The following is a 20,374-nucleotide window of genomic DNA, read 5'->3' on the forward strand; positions in this document are numbered from 1 at the left end:
CATACGGAAATGTGGAATAAAATGTGTATAACCTTTGAGGACAGATTACAAGTAATAAAAATGATACTTAAGTCATATATATGATTCCAAGCAGAAAATGTATTAAAAACAAACTCTCTTATTAAAATTTTTATGGTTTCCAATTAAAACTTTTACTCATCCTATTAGACCTTCAGAACAAGAAGGAATTAAATTTCCTGATATAGGAGTATATATCACGGCTTCTAGAATTAGAACCATTATAAATTAGGTAGAACCCAATTATACTGCAAATTGGAAGTGCTTACATTTAGCCATATTATTAAATTAAAGTCATACGTCAGTTAACTTTCCACTAACCAATCACTTTAATAAGTTATGGTATGCCCTAGGTCTCAATATGCAATATAATATATCAAAACCTACAAAATTAGATTCCATTACTTTTATATTTAATACATTCAGGAAATTTATTAATATGAATATAGCTTTGGTTTGAGACATTGATTCCCTTTAGTATTACAAAAAAAATTACTGACAAACTGCATAGAAACACTTTAAATACCTAGGAATCTAAAAACGTGATATATTGGAAATATTGTATGAAAGAACATAAGGTACTACATGGACAAGACATTGTAATGCAATTTAAACTATTAGCACAAGATTGGCTACTTCTACAAAGTGTTCTGTCATATTCTCATGATTTGTGCAGAATGCTCTTCTTTCAAAAGAAAGTTTGTCATCTATTTGTATGAAACTGTTTACAACAATTTCAACTTGAATGACATCACCTCATATCTGTATAAAATATTAACAACATATAAATCAAAACCTCAAGAAAAATATTGGAATTGTATTACCAAGGGGTATTCCTTATCTTTAACTACAGAAATTAAAAATAATCTCTTGCACTCTGTTAAATTAACCTCTTGGTCACAACACTTGAGAATTTATACCTGAAAATTTCTCCACAGAATATTCCTAACACCAGATAAAATAGTGAAGTTTAGTACTTGTAGTAATGTTTTATGTTGGAGATGTTCCCAAGCATGCAAGACAGACTGGATACTTATTTTTTTTATGACTACACTAGTATAAAACAATTCTGGAATGATATTAATACTTTTTTACAAGCTCTGTTCTCAGACTTGTTTATATTATCTAAAGGTTTAGTGCTACTAAACATAAATGAAGATCCTCATTTGAAGAGGGACTATTTTTATTTATTGTGGACCATTCTAGCAGTTGCTAGAAAGTGCATAATGTGGAAATGGAATTCCACTTCTCCACCATCCATGGAAGAATTTCTATCTTCACTGAAAAACACAGCACAGAAAGAGATCAAGATTAAAGAACTGAGACTCTATCTTAACATGTTAACAAATAATCCTTGGAGAAAGGTACTAAATCTTATTGAAAAATCTACAACTGGACTGTGCCCCTCTCTAATTACTGTAAATGCTTATTTAATCTTATGTTAATCCATGTATTTTGAATCAAACTGGTTTCATTTATTGAGTTTTCCTGCAGGCCAAATGTAAATAGTGCATACAGTTATTTATGTATTAGACTTTATATTATGGTTGTATCTGCAATAATTTAATTTGTTTGAAAATAAAACGTTCTTGAAGAAAATGGGCTCATCTTGGCCCAGTGGACTATCCTGGTCAACAAATGCGAATCAATCAACAAATAAATCAAGGCAGCTGAAACCCACCATGTATTATACAGAATAATGATCATATCATCTATTGGAATTCCAATTTATTATGCATATTTGGAGTTCGTGGCCATGGTAGTGCAGTGGTTAGCATCATCACCTTACAGCAAGAGGTTCTCCTGCTCGATTCTCAGCCGCAGTGCCTTCTGTGCAGAGTCCGCATGTCCTCCGTTTGGCTGAATGAGTTTAAAAGACATGCAGTAGGCATGTGTGGTGTGTGTCCTCGCACGCGCATATATGCTTGTGTGTGTGTGCACCTTCTGTGAAGGTTGGGCACCGTGCTGGCAACCAGACACAGTAAAAACTTCACTGCCAATCAATCTGCCCACAGATGATCCTCTGTGGCAACCCCTAACGGGAGAAGCCAAAAGAAGGTATGCATTTTTGGAATTCACCTCCTGAGTTTCACTCTCCATGTGAATTTCTTTGAATCTGTTTCTCAAACACAGAACAAACTGGTTATTATCTGTAACTGGATCAAAATCCTTTATGTTGCTTGCAGGGTCCAGACACTTGAAACAGCAATATTGTTGTCAGATGTATTCCATGACAAGCATTTCATGATCAACACTCCATGCTGTCAGTGGTGGAGAAAATGAACTAAGAATTTGCAACAGTTCTTTATAATAAATGTAGAGAAATGTTGTGGCAACAAATCACCCAGGAAGACAGTCTAAAAATGCTTTAAATACACCTGAGCTATTTATAACATTTTAATCTAGTACAGAAAGTGTGCTTATGTTGGGGAGGGGGGGGGGTGACTATGTGAGGTATTGCTAGCTATGCCAGGAGGAGTAGGGCAGTGCATGTGTAACATATGCCAGCATAGCTAGCTGGAGTTTTGTAAAGAATTATATGTCATTTGTGTATCAAACTGATTTGTACAGGTGCTCATGTTAAGAATGTATTTGTAAAGCTGATTGTGTTAAAAATGTACCAACAGTTGGTCCTGCTGGACAGAAAAAGATACACCTGCATATCAGACTGCATTGTAACTGTTGAAATTAATATACTGTAACAGAAGATACTGGAAGAGAAGAGGTTAATCTCAGCCCAGCTAACTTTGAAAAATTGCCTGAAAATAAATTACCTTGTTTAAGCCATAAAGATTATCTTACAGTTCTGATTGCAGCCAGAGACAAAATGTCTTTGAAAACTAGGACTATGAATCCTACTGTATTGTCCTTAGAGGTGCACTAATTGCTACCCAGGAAGAGTGGATGTTTTGAAATGGTTTTACAGCTTCCAGCATGTGGTAACACACATGTTAAATTCAGGCTCAGTTTCTTCTAAAGTGTGTGTGTGTGTGTGTGGGGGATAGTGTGGAACCAGAGTCAAATGACCAGATTTACATGATGTAATTCTGTAATCCAGCACTGAAATTATGTTTTAATACTAGATGAGACAGAAGTCTCACAGCAGTCTGTTTTTGAAACCTGACAAAGAAGAAAGACCACTCACCTACATCATCTTGGCTTGCTCTAGTAAGTGAATTAGAGAACAGTAATTCTTTAGTTCAGTCTGTAAAATATGGTAAGACTGTTTTTTTTGTATCTGTGGGAACCTTTCCATCTGTGTTATTTTTAATAGTTCATGCGAGTGAAACTCTGGTGTTTATTGTAATCAGATATCTTAGTATTTGCATGTTCTTTTATTATTTATTATTAAATATATTTAAACGTTTCATTGTGGTTGGTCTTTTTGGGAATATTTTAGCCTTTGAGAGTACTTATATTTATTTGGTGACACTGTGGCTGCTCCTGAAAGCCTTGCTGCATTGGTCAAACACTTCCATTTGTATTAGTATTAATTTTACTCAGTAAAATTGGGTATCCTTGTAAGAGCCTTAGAGTAGCTGGCTTTGGATTGTTCTGGTGGCAGCACCTACCTTAAAGTCTGGGCAGATGGGGGCATAGATGATGAATCTGTGCTAGCCTTTCCCAGGTGTGTGTGTGTGTTGTGCAAGTCAAATCTCCAACAGTGTGTGCGTGTTAGCTACTTGGAGCAGGACACAGAGCACTGGCTTCACAGAGAGGGTGATGGAGAACTTGGATTGGAACACTGCTGAGGACTCAACTCTACAGCTTTGCCAGTGAGGAGTCTTACTGGGGGCCTGGAGAGAGAGAGAGAGACAGAGAGAGAGAGACAGACAGACAGAGACACCCAGGACCCAAATCGAGTGTGTTCCCTGTGTGCTCTTAAGGGAAACTGTGCTTGATGCAGAGAGCTGCATATGAAAATACTTTGTGTATCCATTTTGTTCCAAGTGAACATCCATCACCAGTGTCCATGGTGAGGACTGAGACTCCTTGATTACTGGCCCAGAGAAGAAGCATCACAGGGGGTCACATAGAATTTGTTACAACTAAAAAGGCAAATTAGAAAAGTTTAACATTTTGAACAGACTTCCATTAAGACATAGTTGCTGTAATGATCTGACATGCATACCACCCTTAATAAAGATACAGGGTGGACTGCGCAGAAGTTTATCAGATCTGAGCAAATTTCTCCATCCACTTTGACAGAACTGTCATGCTTGGCAAAACCTTTTATTTAGAGATATGCATATTAGCATGGCACTGGATTCCACTAAATGTTTCAGCGAGTTTCTAGGAAGTTATCCAAACAGGTGAAACAAATGTGGACAACCACTCATTACAGCAGACTGTGATCACAATAGTACTGATCTTTATGGTTATTAGCCTGTTTTTTTCTGACTATGTTGTTAGCTGCCCAATGAAATGAATGGATGTAAAGTAGCCTTGGATATTGTGCAACACTGTATGAACTCCAGCCACAGTCACTTTTAATATGCTTGTACTACTTTAAAAACAATTTTTTTCTGTTTAGAAGGAATATGACTTTACACCCTAAGCTTAGTTTTCTGAATATTTAGCACAGAACTATTGCTAATTTCCAGTGATGTGAGCTTGTTGTTTTATATATTTTATCTATATTAGACCCATAAAACACAACTGCCTCTTTTCAAGGGCATCCAGTGGGCACTGTCTGACTGACTTCCTCACAACATCCAAGTGAGCAATGACAGAGGGAATCAAATTCAAGACAATGACATAAAGCTTATGAGCATTTCATAGCCGTAACCCTCTTTGCTGTAGCTCCATTTAAATATTTATGGATTACATTTTAACATACCTTCTACAACACCCTACCATACAAACTGCTGCACTGTTACTTTGCATTTCCATTGTGAAAGGTGATTTCATACACTAACAGCAGTCTCTGCACAACAATTGCAAAATGGGTTTTCCTGATGATGGAGTAGTGCAAATGACTATTTATTAGGTGTCATCATAAAACTGAGTATGTTAAACATTTTTGGAAAAACATTTAAAACTTCATATTTGCATAGACTCATTTACATTTTATGAGTATATGGCTCATAACCTTAGCAAGTTATGGTATTTGATGTAAAAGCTAAAAATATACATTTCTTTAGGCACATGAATACATCAGCAGTACACATAGTAAAATGCACATTCTGTCTGGATTTCCACTACATGTGTAAACTTTGCTGGAAGGACACAATGCCGAATAAATCATTAGATTAATTTATAAATGCAGAGATGCTTTCTGAGCACTTCAGGGCACTTGGGTATATGCACGAGAAAGATATTATTGCACTCCCAGGAGCATATAATCCCCCTTCGGAGTGCATTAGTATATCTCTACAATGCACACCCCTTCTTGCCTCATTGTCTACATTCATTTTTTAATTTTAAAACTGTTACTAAGTCTTTAAAAGATTACATGTGTTTATGTTGTCTTTTATCAAGCAAACTCATGCCAGACATTTGTCATTCATTTTTCTAATCTAACTGAAGAAAACTTTATTATCTTTGACTTTGGTAACTAGGTTTGTTTCACCAATGAATTCTGACATTCAGATAATAAAATAGAAAGTTCTAAAGAGAGTTAAGTCTAATTAGTATTTAACGAGTTTGAGTGAAAGCTGAAAAATGTGGTCTAACAGTCAATGTTGAAATGTGTTAGCCATCCAGCAACAGACTATTTAAAAGTTTCAGAGAGGCCAGATGGAGAAACACCTTTATAAATGGACAAGGAATTAGAATTTATACAAACAAAAGCACTAGCAGAAGGGATCGAAAAGTAATCAGAGATCTACTAAGCAGCACAGTAAAAAGTGAAGAAGGGGAACAATCATAATGGAACAAGTTGAAAACAAAATGCAAGAAAATATTGAAGTGTACATGTTAATCTTTACAACAGAAAGCAAACTTATCTTAAACAGTACTGCTAGTATAAAGGACAGTGAGGGAAATGTACTCACAAGTGAGGAGAGTGTGTTGAGTAGACGGAAAGAGTACTTTGAAGAGCTGATGAATGAAGAGAATGAGAGAGAGAGAAGGTTGGATGATGTGGGGATAGTGAATCAGGAAGTGAAGCAGATTAGCAAGGAGGAAGTAAGGACAGCTATGAAGAGGATGAAGACTGGAAAGGCTGTTGGCCCAGATGACATACCAGTGGAAGCATGGAGGTGCTTAGGAGAAATGGCAGTGGAATTTTTAACCAGATTGTTTAATGAAATTTTGGAAAGTCACAGAATGCCTGAGGAGTGAAGAAAAAGTGTTTTGGTACCCATCTTTAAGAATAAGGGTGATGTGCAGAGCTGCAGTAACTACAGAGGGATAAAATTGATCAGTCACAGCTTGAAGTTATGGGAAAGAGTAGTGGAAGCTAGGTTAAGAAGGGAGGTGATGATTAGTGATCAGCGGTATGGTTTCATGCCAGGAAAGAGCACTACAGATGCAATATTTGCTCTAAGTGTTGTTGGAGAAATACGGATAAGGTCAGAAGGAGTTGCATTGTGTCTTTGTGGACTTAGAGAAAGCATATGACAGGGTGCCTAGAGAGGAGTTGTGGTATTGTATGAGGAAGTCGGGAGTGGCAGAGAAGTATGTAAGAGTTGTACAGGATATGTACAAGTGTAGTGTGACATTGGTGAGGACTGCGGTGGGAGTGACAGATACGTTTAAGGTGGAGGTGGGATTACATCAAGGATCAGCTCTGAGCCCTTTCTCATTTGCAGTGGTGATGGACAGGTTGACAGATGAGATTAGACAGGAAGCCCCATGGACTATGATGTTTGCAGATGACATTGTGATATGTAGTGAGAGTAGGGACCAGGTTGAGGAGACCCTGGAGAGGTGGAGATATGCTTTAGAGAGGAGAGGAATGAAGGTCAGCAGGGCTAAAACAGAATGAGAGGAATGAAGGTCAGCACGGCTAAAACAGAATATATGTGTGTAAATGAGAGGAAGGGTAGAGGAATGGTGAGGATGCAGGGAGTAGAGTTGGTAAAAGTGAAAGAGTTTAAGTACTTGGGATCAACAGTTCAGAGTAATGGTGAGTGTGGAAGAGAGGTGAAGAAGAGAGTACTGGCAGGGTGGAGAAGAGCGTCAGGAGTGATTTGTGACAGACGGGTACCAGTAAGAGTGAAAGGGAAGGTCTACAAGAGGGTAGTGAGACCAGCTATGTTATATGGGTTAGAGACGGTAGCATTGACGAAAAGGCAGGAGTCAGAGCTGGATGTGGCAGAGTTAAAGATGTTAAGATTTGCACTGGGTGCGACTAGGATGAACAGGATTAGGTATATTAAAGGGTCAGCTCAGGTTGGACAGTTTGGAGACAAAGCAAGAGAGGCGAGATTGCGTTGGTTTGGACATGTGCTGAGGAGGGATGCTGGGTATATTGGGAAAAGGATGCTAAGGATGGAGCTGCCAGGTAAGAGGAAAAGAGGAAGGCCTAAGATAAGGTTTATGGATGTGGTGAGAGAGGATATGAAGGCAGCTGGTGTGAAAGAGCATGATGCAGAGGACAGGAAGAAATGGAAACAGATGATCCACTGTGGCGACCCCTAACGGGACCAGCCAAAAGAAGATGAGATGTTGACTACTAATATAAGGAAAAGGCAGCACAGTGATAAAATCTTCTTAGGAAGGATATCAAAAACAGAGAGGGGGTTCAGAGATGCAAATATCAACTCAATGTACAAGTGTAGTGTGACATTGGTGAGGACTGCGGTGGGAGTGACAGATACGTTTAAGGTGGAGGTGGGATTACATCAAGGATCAGCTCTGAGCCCTTTCTCATTTGCAGTGGTGATGGACAGGTTGACAGATGAGATTAGACAGGAAGCCCCATGGACTATGATGTTTGCAGATGACATTGTGATATGTAGTGAGAGTAGGGACCAGGTTGAGGAGACCCTGGAGAGGTGGAGATATGCTTTAGAGAGGAGAGGAATGAAGGTCAGCAGGGCTAAAACAGAATGAGAGGAATGAAGGTCAGCACGGCTAAAACAGAATATATGTGTGTAAATGAGAGGAAGGGTAGAGGAATGGTGAGGATGCAGGGAGTAGAGTTGGTAAAAGTGAAAAAGTTTAAGTACTTGGGATCAACAGTTCAGAGTAATGGTGAGTGTGGAAGAGAGGTGAAGAAGAGAGTACTGGCAGGGTGGAGAAGAGCGTCAGGAGTGATTTGTGACAGACGGGTACCAGTAAGAGTGAAAGGGAAGGTCTACAAGAGGGTAGTGAGACCATCTATGTTATATGGGTTAGAGACGGTAGCATTGACGAAAAGGCAGGAGTCAGAGCTGGATGTGGCAGAGTTAAAGATGTTAAGATTTGCACTGGGTGCGACTAGGATGAACAGGATTAGGTATATTAAAGGGTCAGCTCAGGTTGGACAGTTTGGAGACAAAGCAAGAGAGGCGAGATTGCGTTGGTTTGGACATGTGCTGAGGAGGGATGTTGGGTATATTGGGAAAAGGATGCTAAGGATGGAGCTGCCAGGTAAGAGGAAAAGAGGAAGGCCTAAGATAAGGTTTATGGATGTGGTGAGAGAGCATATGAAGGCAGCTGGTGTGAAAGAGCATGATGCAGAGGACAGGAAGAAATGGAAACAGATGATCCACTGTGGCGACCCTAACGGACCAGCCAAAAGAAGATGAGATGATGACTACTAATATAAGGAAAAGGCAGCACAGTGATAAAATCTTCTTAGGAAGGATATCAAAACAGAGAGGGGGTTCAGAGATGCAAATATCAACTCAATGTACAAGTGTAGTGTGACATTGGTGAGGACTGCGGTGGGAGTGACAGATACGTTTAAGGTGGAGGTGGGATTACATCAAGGATCAGCTCTGAGCCCTTTCTCATTTGCAGTGGTGATGGACAGGTTGACAGATGAGATTAGACAGGAAGCCCCATGGACTATGATGTTTGCAGATGACATTGTGATATGTAGTGAGAGTAGGGACCAGGTTGAGGAGACCCTGGAGAGGTGGAGATATGCTTTAGAGAGGAGAGGAATGAAGGTCAGCAGGGCTAAAACAGAATGAGAGGAATGAAGGTCAGCACGGCTAAAACAGAATATATGTGTGTAAATGAGAGGAAGGGTAGAGGAATGGTGAGGATGCAGGGAGTAGAGTTGGTAAAAGTGAAAAAGTTTAAGTACTTGGGATCAACAGTTCAGAGTAATGGTGAGTGTGGAAGAGAGGTGAAGAAGAGAGTACTGGCAGGGTGGAGAAGAGCGTCAGGAGTGATTTGTGACAGACGGGTACAGTAAGAGTGAAAGGGAAGGTCTACAAGAGGGTAGTGAGACCAGCTATGTTATATGGGTTAGAGACGGTAGCATTGACGAAAAGGCAGGAGTCAGAGCTGGATGTGGCAGAGTTAAAGATGTTAAGATTTGCACTGGGTGCGACTAGGATGAACAGGATTAGGTATATTAAAGGGTCAGCTCAGGTTGGACAGTTTGGAGACAAAGCAAGAGAGGCGAGATTGCGTTGGTTTGGACATGTGCTGAGGAGGGATGCTGGGTATATTGGGAAAAGGATGCTAAGGATGGAGCTGCCAGGTAAGAGGAAAAGAGGAAGGCCTAAGATAAGGTTTATGGATGTGGTGAGAGAGCATATGAAGGCAGCTGGTGTGAAAGAGCATGATGCAGAGGACAGGAAGAAATGGAAACAGATGATCCACTGTGGCGACCCCTAACGGGACCAGCCAAAAGAAGATGAGATGATGACTACTAATATAAGGAAAAGGCAGCACAGTGATAAAATCTTCTTAGGAAGGATATCAAAAACAGAGAGGGGGTTCAGAGATGCAAATATCAACTCAATGGTTATTAGTGGGAATAACGATTTATTGATCTTTGTACCAAAAGCATGAACAAGAGAAGGAAAAGCCTGCTTGTGGACGACATCAGGGCACATCAGTAATGCTGCATGGGTATTGTCTACAAAATGATTTAGATAATCTTGTAGATTGGCCAAATTAGATGACATTTGATGATGAATGTGAGAAAAAGGCACAGCAATCTATTCAATGAGAAAGGTCCGCAGATGGAGCAAAGTACTGCATACTTATAATGTTAGATAATGCAAGACAAGTGAAAGACCTAGAAGTCATTATTACACACTGAATGAACAACTCTGCAGTAAAGTATGACTGTGAGTAGGCAGTACAGCATACTCATGCATAAACCCTAGGAAGCCAACATCAAAGACGTACATGGGATACAAAAAGTGTACACATCCCGGTTAAAATGCCAGGTTTTTGCGATTTAAAAAAAATGAGACCACAATCAATCATTTCAAAACTTTTCCCACCTTTAATGTGACCTATAACTTGTACAATTCAATTGAAAAACAAATATGTTAGGGGAAAAAAAATCTATAAAATAAAATACATACAATAAGCTGGTTGCATAAGTGTGCACACCCTTAAACTAATACTTTGCTGAAGTACCTTTTGATTTAATTACAACATTCAGTCTTCTTGGGTAGGAGACTATCAGCATGGCACATCTTGATTGGCAATATTTGCCCACTCTTCCTTGCAAAACCGCTCCAACTCTGTCAGATTGAGGGGGCATTTCTTGTGCGCCGCCCTCTTCAGGTCACCCCACAGATCTTCTATTAGATTTAGGACTGGGCTCTGGGTGCATCATTCCAAAAAACTTTAATTTTCTTCTGGTGAAGCCATTCTTTTGTTGATATGGATGTATGCTTGGGGTCACTGACATGTTGAAAGGTGAAATTCCTCTTCATCTTCAGCTTTCTAGCAGACGCCTGGAGGTTTTGGGCCAAAAGTGACTGGTATTTGGAACTGTCCATAATTCCTTCCACCTTGATTAAAGCCCCAGTTCCAGTTGAAGAAAAACAACTCCAAAGTATGATACTGTCACCACCATGCTTCACTGTGGGGATGGTGTTCTTTTGGTGATGCAAAGTGCTGTTTCTGCACCAAATGTACCTTTTGGAATTGTGGCCAAAAACTTCAACCTTGGTCTCATCAGACCATAACACATTTTCCCACATGTTTATGGGAGACAATGTATTGTTTTGCAAATTTCAGCCGGGCCTGGACGTTTTTCTGTGTAAGAAAAGGCTTCCGTCTTACAACCCTACCCCATAGTCAAGACATTTGGAGAATACGGGAGATTGTTGTCACATGTAGTACACAACCAGTACTTGCCAGAAATTCCTGCAGCTTCTTCAGTGTCGCTGTAGGTCTCTCGGCAGCCCCCCTGACCAGTTTTTGTCTTGTCTTTTCATCAATTTTGGAGGGACGTCGAGTTATTTGCAATATCACTGTTGTCCCACACTTTCTCCACTTTTCTAATGACTGTCTTCACTGTGTTCTATGGTATATCCAATGCTGTGGAAATTTTTTTGTACCCTTCTCCTGACGGATGCCTTTCAACAATGAAATCTCTTTGATGCTTTGTAAGCTTCCTGCAAACCATAGCTTTTGCTGTAGCAGGCAACTGACTAAATGTCAGGAAAATCCTGCTAGGACAGCTGAACTTTATTTGGTGTTAATCATAGTCTCTTTAATTGATGGCAGGTGTGTACCTAAGAAGACTGAATGCTGTAGTTAAATCAAAAAGTGCTTCAACAAAGTATTAGTTTAAGGGTGTGCACACTTATGCAACCAGCTTATTGTAAGTTTTTTATTTTTTATATTTTATTCCCATAACAGATGTTTGTTTTTCAATTGAAATGTACAGGTTATAGGTCACATTAAAGGTGGGAAAAGTTTTAAAATGATTTACAGTATTGTGGTCTCATTATTTTATATCACAAAACCCCAGTATTTTAACAGGGGTGTGTACACTTTTTATATCCACTGCAGATATTGTAACACCGCAGTGCAGGCCAATGGTGCTGCCACAGAGGACTCAGAACTTCTCCTTTTGGCAAACATATTTTAATACAAGTAACACATATTTAGCAGTACACAGGAATGCAATAAAAGAGGAGGGAAATGTACATGCTGATGTATTTTACATAATTGCAGAGAGAAGGAAGGTTATTACCTGAAGTCATTGTGTCTTCTGTGGAACACAGAAAGGTGAAGTGGAGGTGAACAGGCAGAAGTAGACAAGGATTTATAGTGGAGTGATATGAAATTATCCAGTTCAGAAGAGGTGCGTTTTACTTCAGGGGGTTATATGACCACGGAGGGGTCTAGATCATGTGAACGAATCGCACAAATTGCGAACGCTCATAATATCGAATGTACCAGACCTCAAAGTGCTTTTTCTGAGATTGCGGTACAGTGAAGAATGGGATATTTTCCCTTTCCTCACTGTACTGCGATCTGGGAGTTGGAATATATATTTTGCGGGGGGTGGGGGGGCACCACACAATAGGAAGTTTGAGGTCCGGTACGTTCGATATTATGAGTGTTCACAATTTGTGTGATTCGCTCATATGATACAGACCCACCACGGAGTTCCCTAGTCCAAAAGGGAAGGGATCATTAGACAAATAAAGAGTGCAATTAGGAAAGTTGAAGAAAAAAAAAAGAAAGATGAAAAGGGAAAAGGCCAGCTGTGACACTTCTGTTTACTGCTGCTTACTCAGTCACTTAAATGTTTAGCAAATGCAGGCCCTACCTATGTATTCTTAAAATTAAATAAAAGTATCAATAAAAAAGACAGTATTCTCCTGATGTCACCTTACTTTTAAAATAAACCACTGTAGGCATTAAATTGTTTTAATGAAGGTGTTCAACTACAATTTATTATGTATTACCTCAGTTATAAAGCCTTATTGTATTCTTAGAAAATGCACTGCTGCACAAAACAGGAGTTGATCACTTCATACAACATGATTTTAATTGGCAATGTTATGTTAAGGTTTATCAGTAAAAACTGGATTGAAAGCATTTCATCCGAACTGAACCAGGCCAGTCTTAACATTGTGAATCTGGGCGAAGATTAGTACAGATGCAAAGTACCTTGTGTAACACTGGAGAGACAAATTCAAAAGGAAGCCTAGATGTTGTGAGGAAAGGTTTCCCTATACAGTAGTTTGTTGCACCAAATACAGTCACAAACATGCCATAAGATACACCATAACATTGATTAAACCTGACCTAGCAAGACAAATAAAAAGAACTAACCTGCAGAGTCTTGTCTACTGACTGTAATAGAATTTAATATGGAGAACAAACAGTAAGCATTAAACCTCTCTGGTTCCAAATCATCAGATCTGCAAGACTGGGACAGTGATATAAACACTATAAGCTGATCTCAAGGACTTGTTTCACAGTGAGAATGGCAAATATGTTCGCAGTTTCCGAACTATATATTGTAGGCTAAGGAACATGAAACAGATGGAGAATATGAATTTGCATGATTTGCATGCAGTTTATAGACATAAAATAAATACTGACCTGAAAAATATATTAAAAGAGGTGTCTGTTGATTTCGAAGACAGGGCCTGTCGAAAGATCATGCAAATTGCTTGCATTGAAAAAAAGAAAAGGCCCGGACTGTTTGTCATATGTGCAAGAGAAATTGGAAAGTTGGTGGTACAACAGACTAGGTATTACATAGTAGCAGAAATAAGCAACCATTGCACATTTTGATAAGGCATGAAACTAAGTTTAAAGTGTTCTGGTCATGTCTAGAAATATTTTTGTTTTATGATTAATTTCATTTCTCGTTATACTACTTATGATAAAGGTGTAATTTATTTAAAAAATATATATTATTGTGAGCTGTTTGTTTTTTTTTTTTTGTTTTTATTTTTACTGTTTACATTGTCATTACCAAACCCACAAAATTATGTCACTGTGGGTATTGAGTAATGATTTACCTACAGCTGCAGAGTATTGTGGGTAATCAAAATAACTTGCCTTTACAGAAGAGTTGCTTCTTACTTACACTGTACTTTCACTACTACATCATCATGTGTTACTACGTTTCATTCTGAGGTGTTCAATCCACAAGAACTAGTTGATAACTTGTCTTTCTAGAAAGCAAGACACTACTTCTTATGCATTTAATATGGGAATCCATACACTAATTTAGGTAGTGAGGCATTATGGGTACAGTCTTTCATGATGTCATGGCAGGGAGTGTCAGTTCTGACAAAAAATGTTCAGGGTGTAATCCTTACAAGCTAAATGAAATGTAAAAACAACATATTTTTTGCAAAAAAAACATATAATCTGGTATTGTTTGTTACTTACACTTGCTTTAGAACATGACCAATATACTTAAATGACAAGATTTTGTCTTTGTTGACTACACAGGAGAAGACGTGTAAGGCTGGTGACAAAGTAGAATTTTTCAGCAATGACTATTGCTCTTATACAAGGAGGCACAGAGTGTAGTTTCTAGTCGCTATTAGAAAGTGCTACGTTTAAAAGCTTAGATTTCAACTGTTACCTAGCAGTGTTTCAAATGATTTTTCCGGCTAGATTTTAAACATTCACTGATGCACAGGAAGACATAAGAGAGATGAGTGTGTGATCTACACTGCAGGGAAGAAGAGTGGAAATTAGTAAACTGTAGCAAGTGAAGAGGGGAAATAAGAGAGTTAAGCAGCAGTAGTTCATTTAGATTAAAATAATTTAGATCTTTACAAAATGAAAACTTTTAGACAAGGCATCCTGCAGAAACAATCAACAAAACATGCTGGAGGGACAGGTTCATAACCCAGAGACTGCCCATGCTCTGGAATAGACTTCCCATACATATCAAGCAGAGCACCACACTGGCCCTCTTCAAGAGAAATCTTGATGACTGGACGGGAAATTGAAAATTCACCCCAGGGAGAATTCCAGTGGCTCTACTCGACAGAGGCATTGGGAACTAAGGTCAGGTGGCATAATGCCAGGGTAATCCTACTGGCTAGGCTTGTAAAGGCTCCAGGGCCATTAGCCTAGTACACACCTATGAACCTATGAGTAGTATGAAGGAGACTGCTGAGTGACTGATGAACAAATGCTTAGTGTAACTGAGGAATTTTTGTATTATCCTTCCTGTTGAGTAGACTGATCTTGATAATAACAAGATTATTACTTGCTTTAACTGTTTAACCCCGAATGTCTGCTTCTCAGATTGGATTATGTTTTCTATATATCTCACTCAAGGGGTGGGTTACAGCCTCTCTCTCTTCAGTAGACAGACTGTATTTAGAAATAACGCATACTGTCTGTCAGACAAGTTCTCCGACAGTCCACATGTTTAGTTAGTAACTGGCGAAATGTAAAGTGACAAAGAATAGGTATGAAAAGACTTGCTACATTTTGTCAGAGTTCTGAGTAGTAGGAATTATCGTTACTGAAATATATGATTTTTGACTGAAAGAAACTTGGATGACTTGGGGAGGACTATGTATATACTGAGATGCCTATCAAGTTTTTTGATTTGCTGATGGCAAAATCTATAAGCAAAATTTGCCTGTGGTCGTGGGTGGCAAGCACTAACTTTTACTGAATTTAATGTTGGTGTAAGTTAGCATGTCAATTTAATATTGGGAACGTTTCATTTATTTATTTATTGACATTTGATTAACGAGAAAGTCTGACTAAGTAGGAGTCCATTTTCAGCAGAGCTTAGGGGAAAGCTCCAGAGTACTACAAAATTATATTAAATGTCAACATATACAGTTTCTAAACAGCTAACCTATTCAACTGGTTAGTAGTTTAGATGTTCATTTGTCAATTTATACACAAGAATACTAGCTTTTGAGCCTCATAAAAAGCAAGCCTACAAATCATCCTACTCAAAGACACATAGAATAGCATTATCTATTTTGCAATAGAATATAAAAACTTAGGTATAACACTTGCCCCCTCACTTACATTCACAACACATACAAAAAATATCACTAATATAGTACTCTTATAACTAAATAATGTTATACGATCTCACACCTGCTAACCCCAAAAGACAGAAGAGCCATAGCTAAGAATGTTCTTCACCCCAAAGTTTTAAGTACTGCCTACCCTTACTTACTTTTCACTCGTTACAATATCCAAAGACTAAAAATTGTAGTTAATAAAATCTTCAGATTTGAGTTTTAATGTAATGTATTAATTACCTAGATAAAAAGTTAGCCATTTCTTACAGGTGAAAGTAGCTTGGGAAATAAGCCTAAAATGTTGGAAAGAATAGAAAACAAAAATAACTTGAAAGGTGTAACTGCGATGGATCAATAACTAAACACTTGGATACAGGTGCTACAAAAGTACAGCCTATATTGGTTTTTTTTTTTTTTTTTTTTTTTTGTAAATGTAACATTAAATGTAATATGTAGGAATAAAGCGACAACTGCCTTGGTTTGACAAGTACTACAAAGTACTATGCCATAAGCTGTGTCACTATTATTGAAGGTTACGGGATATACCTCATTGACAAAGAGGTTGAGTAGTACGGCATAAAGATAGTGAAAAAGCTAGGGAGAAGTAGAGTCAATTACAAGAATGCAGATTGACATGAACACATGGCAGAGTACTTGCTTGCTGCAGAGGTATGTTACTAAGTTATCTCATTTTAGAATATTTACATGGAATTCTTTCTACAAACAATATGTATACTCCCCAAAAGATGAGAAAGATGTATTTAAATTCAGGTGCCTTTTGGTGGTGTGAGCAAAATATGATGGGTATGTAGGAACATATTTTAGTCTTGATCATGTTTAGTGACATTCACACAGGAAATGGTGCACCTTGAACCCAAGTAATTACAAAAAGATTTACAAGTTACAAAATAACACATTAGTGGAAAAGGATAAAGCTACTCAGTGCAAAAATACAGACAGGAGAATGCTAGTTTTAGTAATTTTATTAACTAAACAAATGTAACTAAAAATGGAAAACTAGGATAATGCTGCCAGACAAAGATGACAGTAGTAATTATGGATATATTAGAAGTTAAAGAAAGTCAATATACAGAGAAAACTTCACAGTGAAAGTATGCTTCTACAGGAAAACTGTAAGAGAGTAATGCAAGTTATAACAAGGGATGATATCAAGACTGATGCACAACCTTTTGCTATTAAAAAGGCCTTCATTTAATATGGCAAGTAAACTCCTCAGAAAATCAGAAGTATTTGCAAGGAAATTAAATATTATAAGACAAATTTAGACATTTAAGACCAAAGAGCCTCAACCAAAATAATATGTGTGTCTATTTTAAAACTTAGCAATGTCAGCTTGTAGTCTGGACAGATGGACTGCTACTAAATTATTTAAATATGTCAAATGAGAGCACCCAAGAGAAAAATAACTGCACAACAATTGTGAACATTTGGATGAAGAAAACAGTACTTGTAAATATTTCTGATTTATAACTGCACAAAAATGATACTGACTTTACTCATTTGCTGGTTGCTTAAAAATGAAGAAGTGTTTAATAAAGAAGGAAGAAAGTAAGTAAACACACATAAATACACATGGATACAGACACACACTGATAACTAAATACTAAGACTGACTAAATAAAAGGAAGAGTTGAACAGTCTGCAATATAATTCATGATGCAAAGTCGATGGCATGAAAAGATCAAAAGTGTATGATAAACAAACCTTCCTAACCCTTGCATTGTGGTTTTGTTAGACAGTATCCCTAAGGCAGTATCACTGTAACATTCAGTCATTCAATCTCTAATAATCCATTTAGCCAATTCATGGCCACTAGGGTGCATGCCTCTCAATTTCTTTAATCGAGAATTCAGAATAAAGACAAAAATAATGGGGGGACCAACACCGGAAAATAAATATCTCCAATTCATATAAAAAGTCAACATAACATCAGGTTCTGCATCAACGTGTTTTCTGAACAACATGGAATTAAAAACTCTAATGACCAATATTGACTCACTGGATTTTCTAGTAAATCACCAAGGATTACAATATTTTTACTAGGAACAGAGCAAAAGTATGAGGGAAAATCAGTGACATTCTGTGAAATTAGATCAAGTTTAGAGGTATCCTGAAGTGGTAATAACAGAATTCACTAGGCCCAAGAAAGAGAAACCAGTTGTGATGGGATACCATCTTAGACATTGTATCTACTCCCTCTCCAGACCCCTTACTCCAAAATAAATATAACTGCCATTATACTACCACCTTAATATTCAGCACTCTCCTCTGGAGACTTTGGAGCTATGCTCATATACATAACATAAGCAGAAGGTTATAAGTCAAAGTGGAAAGGGATAAAGATGAAACAGGGAGGAGTTTGAGAACTAATGAGAGTAGGATTTTGGATGCAGATCTTTAAGGATAAAACAACCACCACATAGAATATAATGTGAAAGGAAGTTGAAACAGGTGGTAAAAATCCAAGAGAAGGAAGTGAAAGGAAGTTGAAACAGATGGTAAAAATCCAAGAGAAGGAAATGTAAACTCCACATAAAAGGCACCCCCCAGTCAAGAATAAAATACATTACTAACACTGTGAGAAACAATGCTAAATGCTGCAACAATGTGCTGCCTTCATTTCACTGTAGCATTAACTTATAGATCAATGTTTATATTTTGTTTCTTAAGGATGTCTAGCATTCTCAGTTGCTACAGCAACATTTTATTACATGAATTCCACTTTGAAGCATTATGTTTATGTTATTACTACACAACATATGCAGTGTACATTTCCATTCGGCATTTTGGTCTATTAAATGGCATCTGATATGTCCTACTTTGACTTATTTATTTATAAGTCAGCTGGACCTCAACAGCCCTTTTTCTGTCTTGACCTCATTACTGCAAGATACTACCCAAAAATCACAAACATATTAAGCAATCTTGACAAAAAAGAAGACACACATACATTCATAATTCAGTTACTATAAACTATGGATACTGGGAATAGTACATTGGCATTAGCAGCAAGGCAGAGTGCTTTCTACTGCTGTCTTCACTGCCCTGCTATGCAATTTTCACTGGGGGCATACCCTCGATTACTTCATTTTTGACCAGACCCCACATATCATTTGCAGCCATGGCTTCAGTCCCACTCCGAACAAACATATCAAACAGTAGTAACATTAAGTCTGCTGTGGCCAGGCATACACCAAATTATTTTAAGGAGACACATTTTTGTCTAGCACAAGAGCACTAACTGTTGTAGGATCAAGTATGTTAAAGAGTACAAGTGAGTCATTAAAGAAGACAACATTGTATTCAAAGCAATGCTTGCTTCTTACGTTATTAGAAAAATTGTCTATTGCAACACTGCTTAATATATATGTGCATTACAAAGAAAGTCATCCTCACAGCTCTAATAGTCTTTTCCTCTCGAATCAAGAATAAAACCAAAGTTAATGACAAAAAAGATGCAAAATCACCGACACGTTTTATTAAAACTGACATCTTTCACTCAGAAAGTTGACAGACAAGGACAATTTGCACAATCCTGCATTTTCCACACAGCATTGTGTTTGGAAACATAACACACATACAATAACATTTTATGACTAAAATAGTATGATAAGGTGGAGACATTAGGGACATCCGTGAAAATCAGGGGCAGCTTGAGAAGTACGGCCATGCCATTCTCTGGGCTAGAAAAAGGCAAAAATCTTTTGAGTTATGTACAATTAAAAAATATCCTATGGATACACCCCTGACAGTCTGCCATGTGTGCAGAGGGCGTGAAGTTCCCCGAAAATATGTTATTGCACCACTGCTTACTTGCAGACAGTTGTACGTTTTTCTTGTAAAATAAAATTACTGTAACTGTCGGTTATGGGATTATAAACAATCCAATATCATGAAAGAGGAATTAATTCCGAAATCATAAAATACTTGCCATATAAACCTGATGAAAAGTTCAAAAGCTCCGGGAAAGACAAAATCATCACTCGCTATAACCCAGCGCCTTCCAAATACCACAAGACCTGGCATCTTTGCCTAAAGTAGCACTTAAATAACTATCCAACACAGGCATGGAACGTATTCGACAGGGAACCACATTCGCATTGCACAATACGAGCAACTTCTTTAGTACATACGGGGACGCTGTACTGTGTTACAACGATGTTATTGCTGTACGAAACATTATGTATTTTCCTGGGAAGATGGAATGAACGTTACGTTATGTCACATTGGTGTCAGGGGTGGGGCTTAATGCGGAACCAAAGTATCTGATTTTATGTTCTGTAGTTTGTTGCCTTTCGAACTGTAGCGTTAAGCTAGGCAGAAGTGGTAGGTGTCCATTCCAATAAACCATGGTTCAATACCCATACCTTGTTTTTCTTTTAGCCTAGGTTTCACACTGAAAGTAATCGATTATGTTTTCACGCAAATATTAAGAACAATAAACCTATTGTGCAACTGCGGAAAATATGTGTGTAAATACTAAGGACGGCACACCAATT

The 20,374-nt window shown here is 38.0% G+C and overlaps 1 protein-coding gene across 1 annotated transcript in view; it reads right to left on the reverse strand.

Moving 5' to 3' along the window:
• DAGLB (diacylglycerol lipase beta) overlaps positions 1 to 20,078 on the reverse strand; it is a gene marked incomplete in the record, with an annotated part of 1,624,905 nt that extends 1,604,827 nt beyond the window's left edge. Inside the window, 1 exon segment of the mRNA XM_044078626.1 lies at positions 19,807 to 20,078. Within this exon segment, the coding sequence (XP_043934561.1) occupies positions 19,807 to 19,901 (95 nt within the window).
• Positions 20,079 to 20,374: the final 296 nt, after the last annotated feature.

The sequence above is a fragment of the Protopterus annectens genome, chromosome 1.part1 (assembly GCF_019279795.1).
Source record: "Protopterus annectens isolate FY-2018-M chromosome 1.part1, PAN1.0, whole genome shotgun sequence".
Classification (NCBI taxonomy): domain Eukaryota; kingdom Metazoa; phylum Chordata; order Ceratodontiformes; family Protopteridae; genus Protopterus; species Protopterus annectens.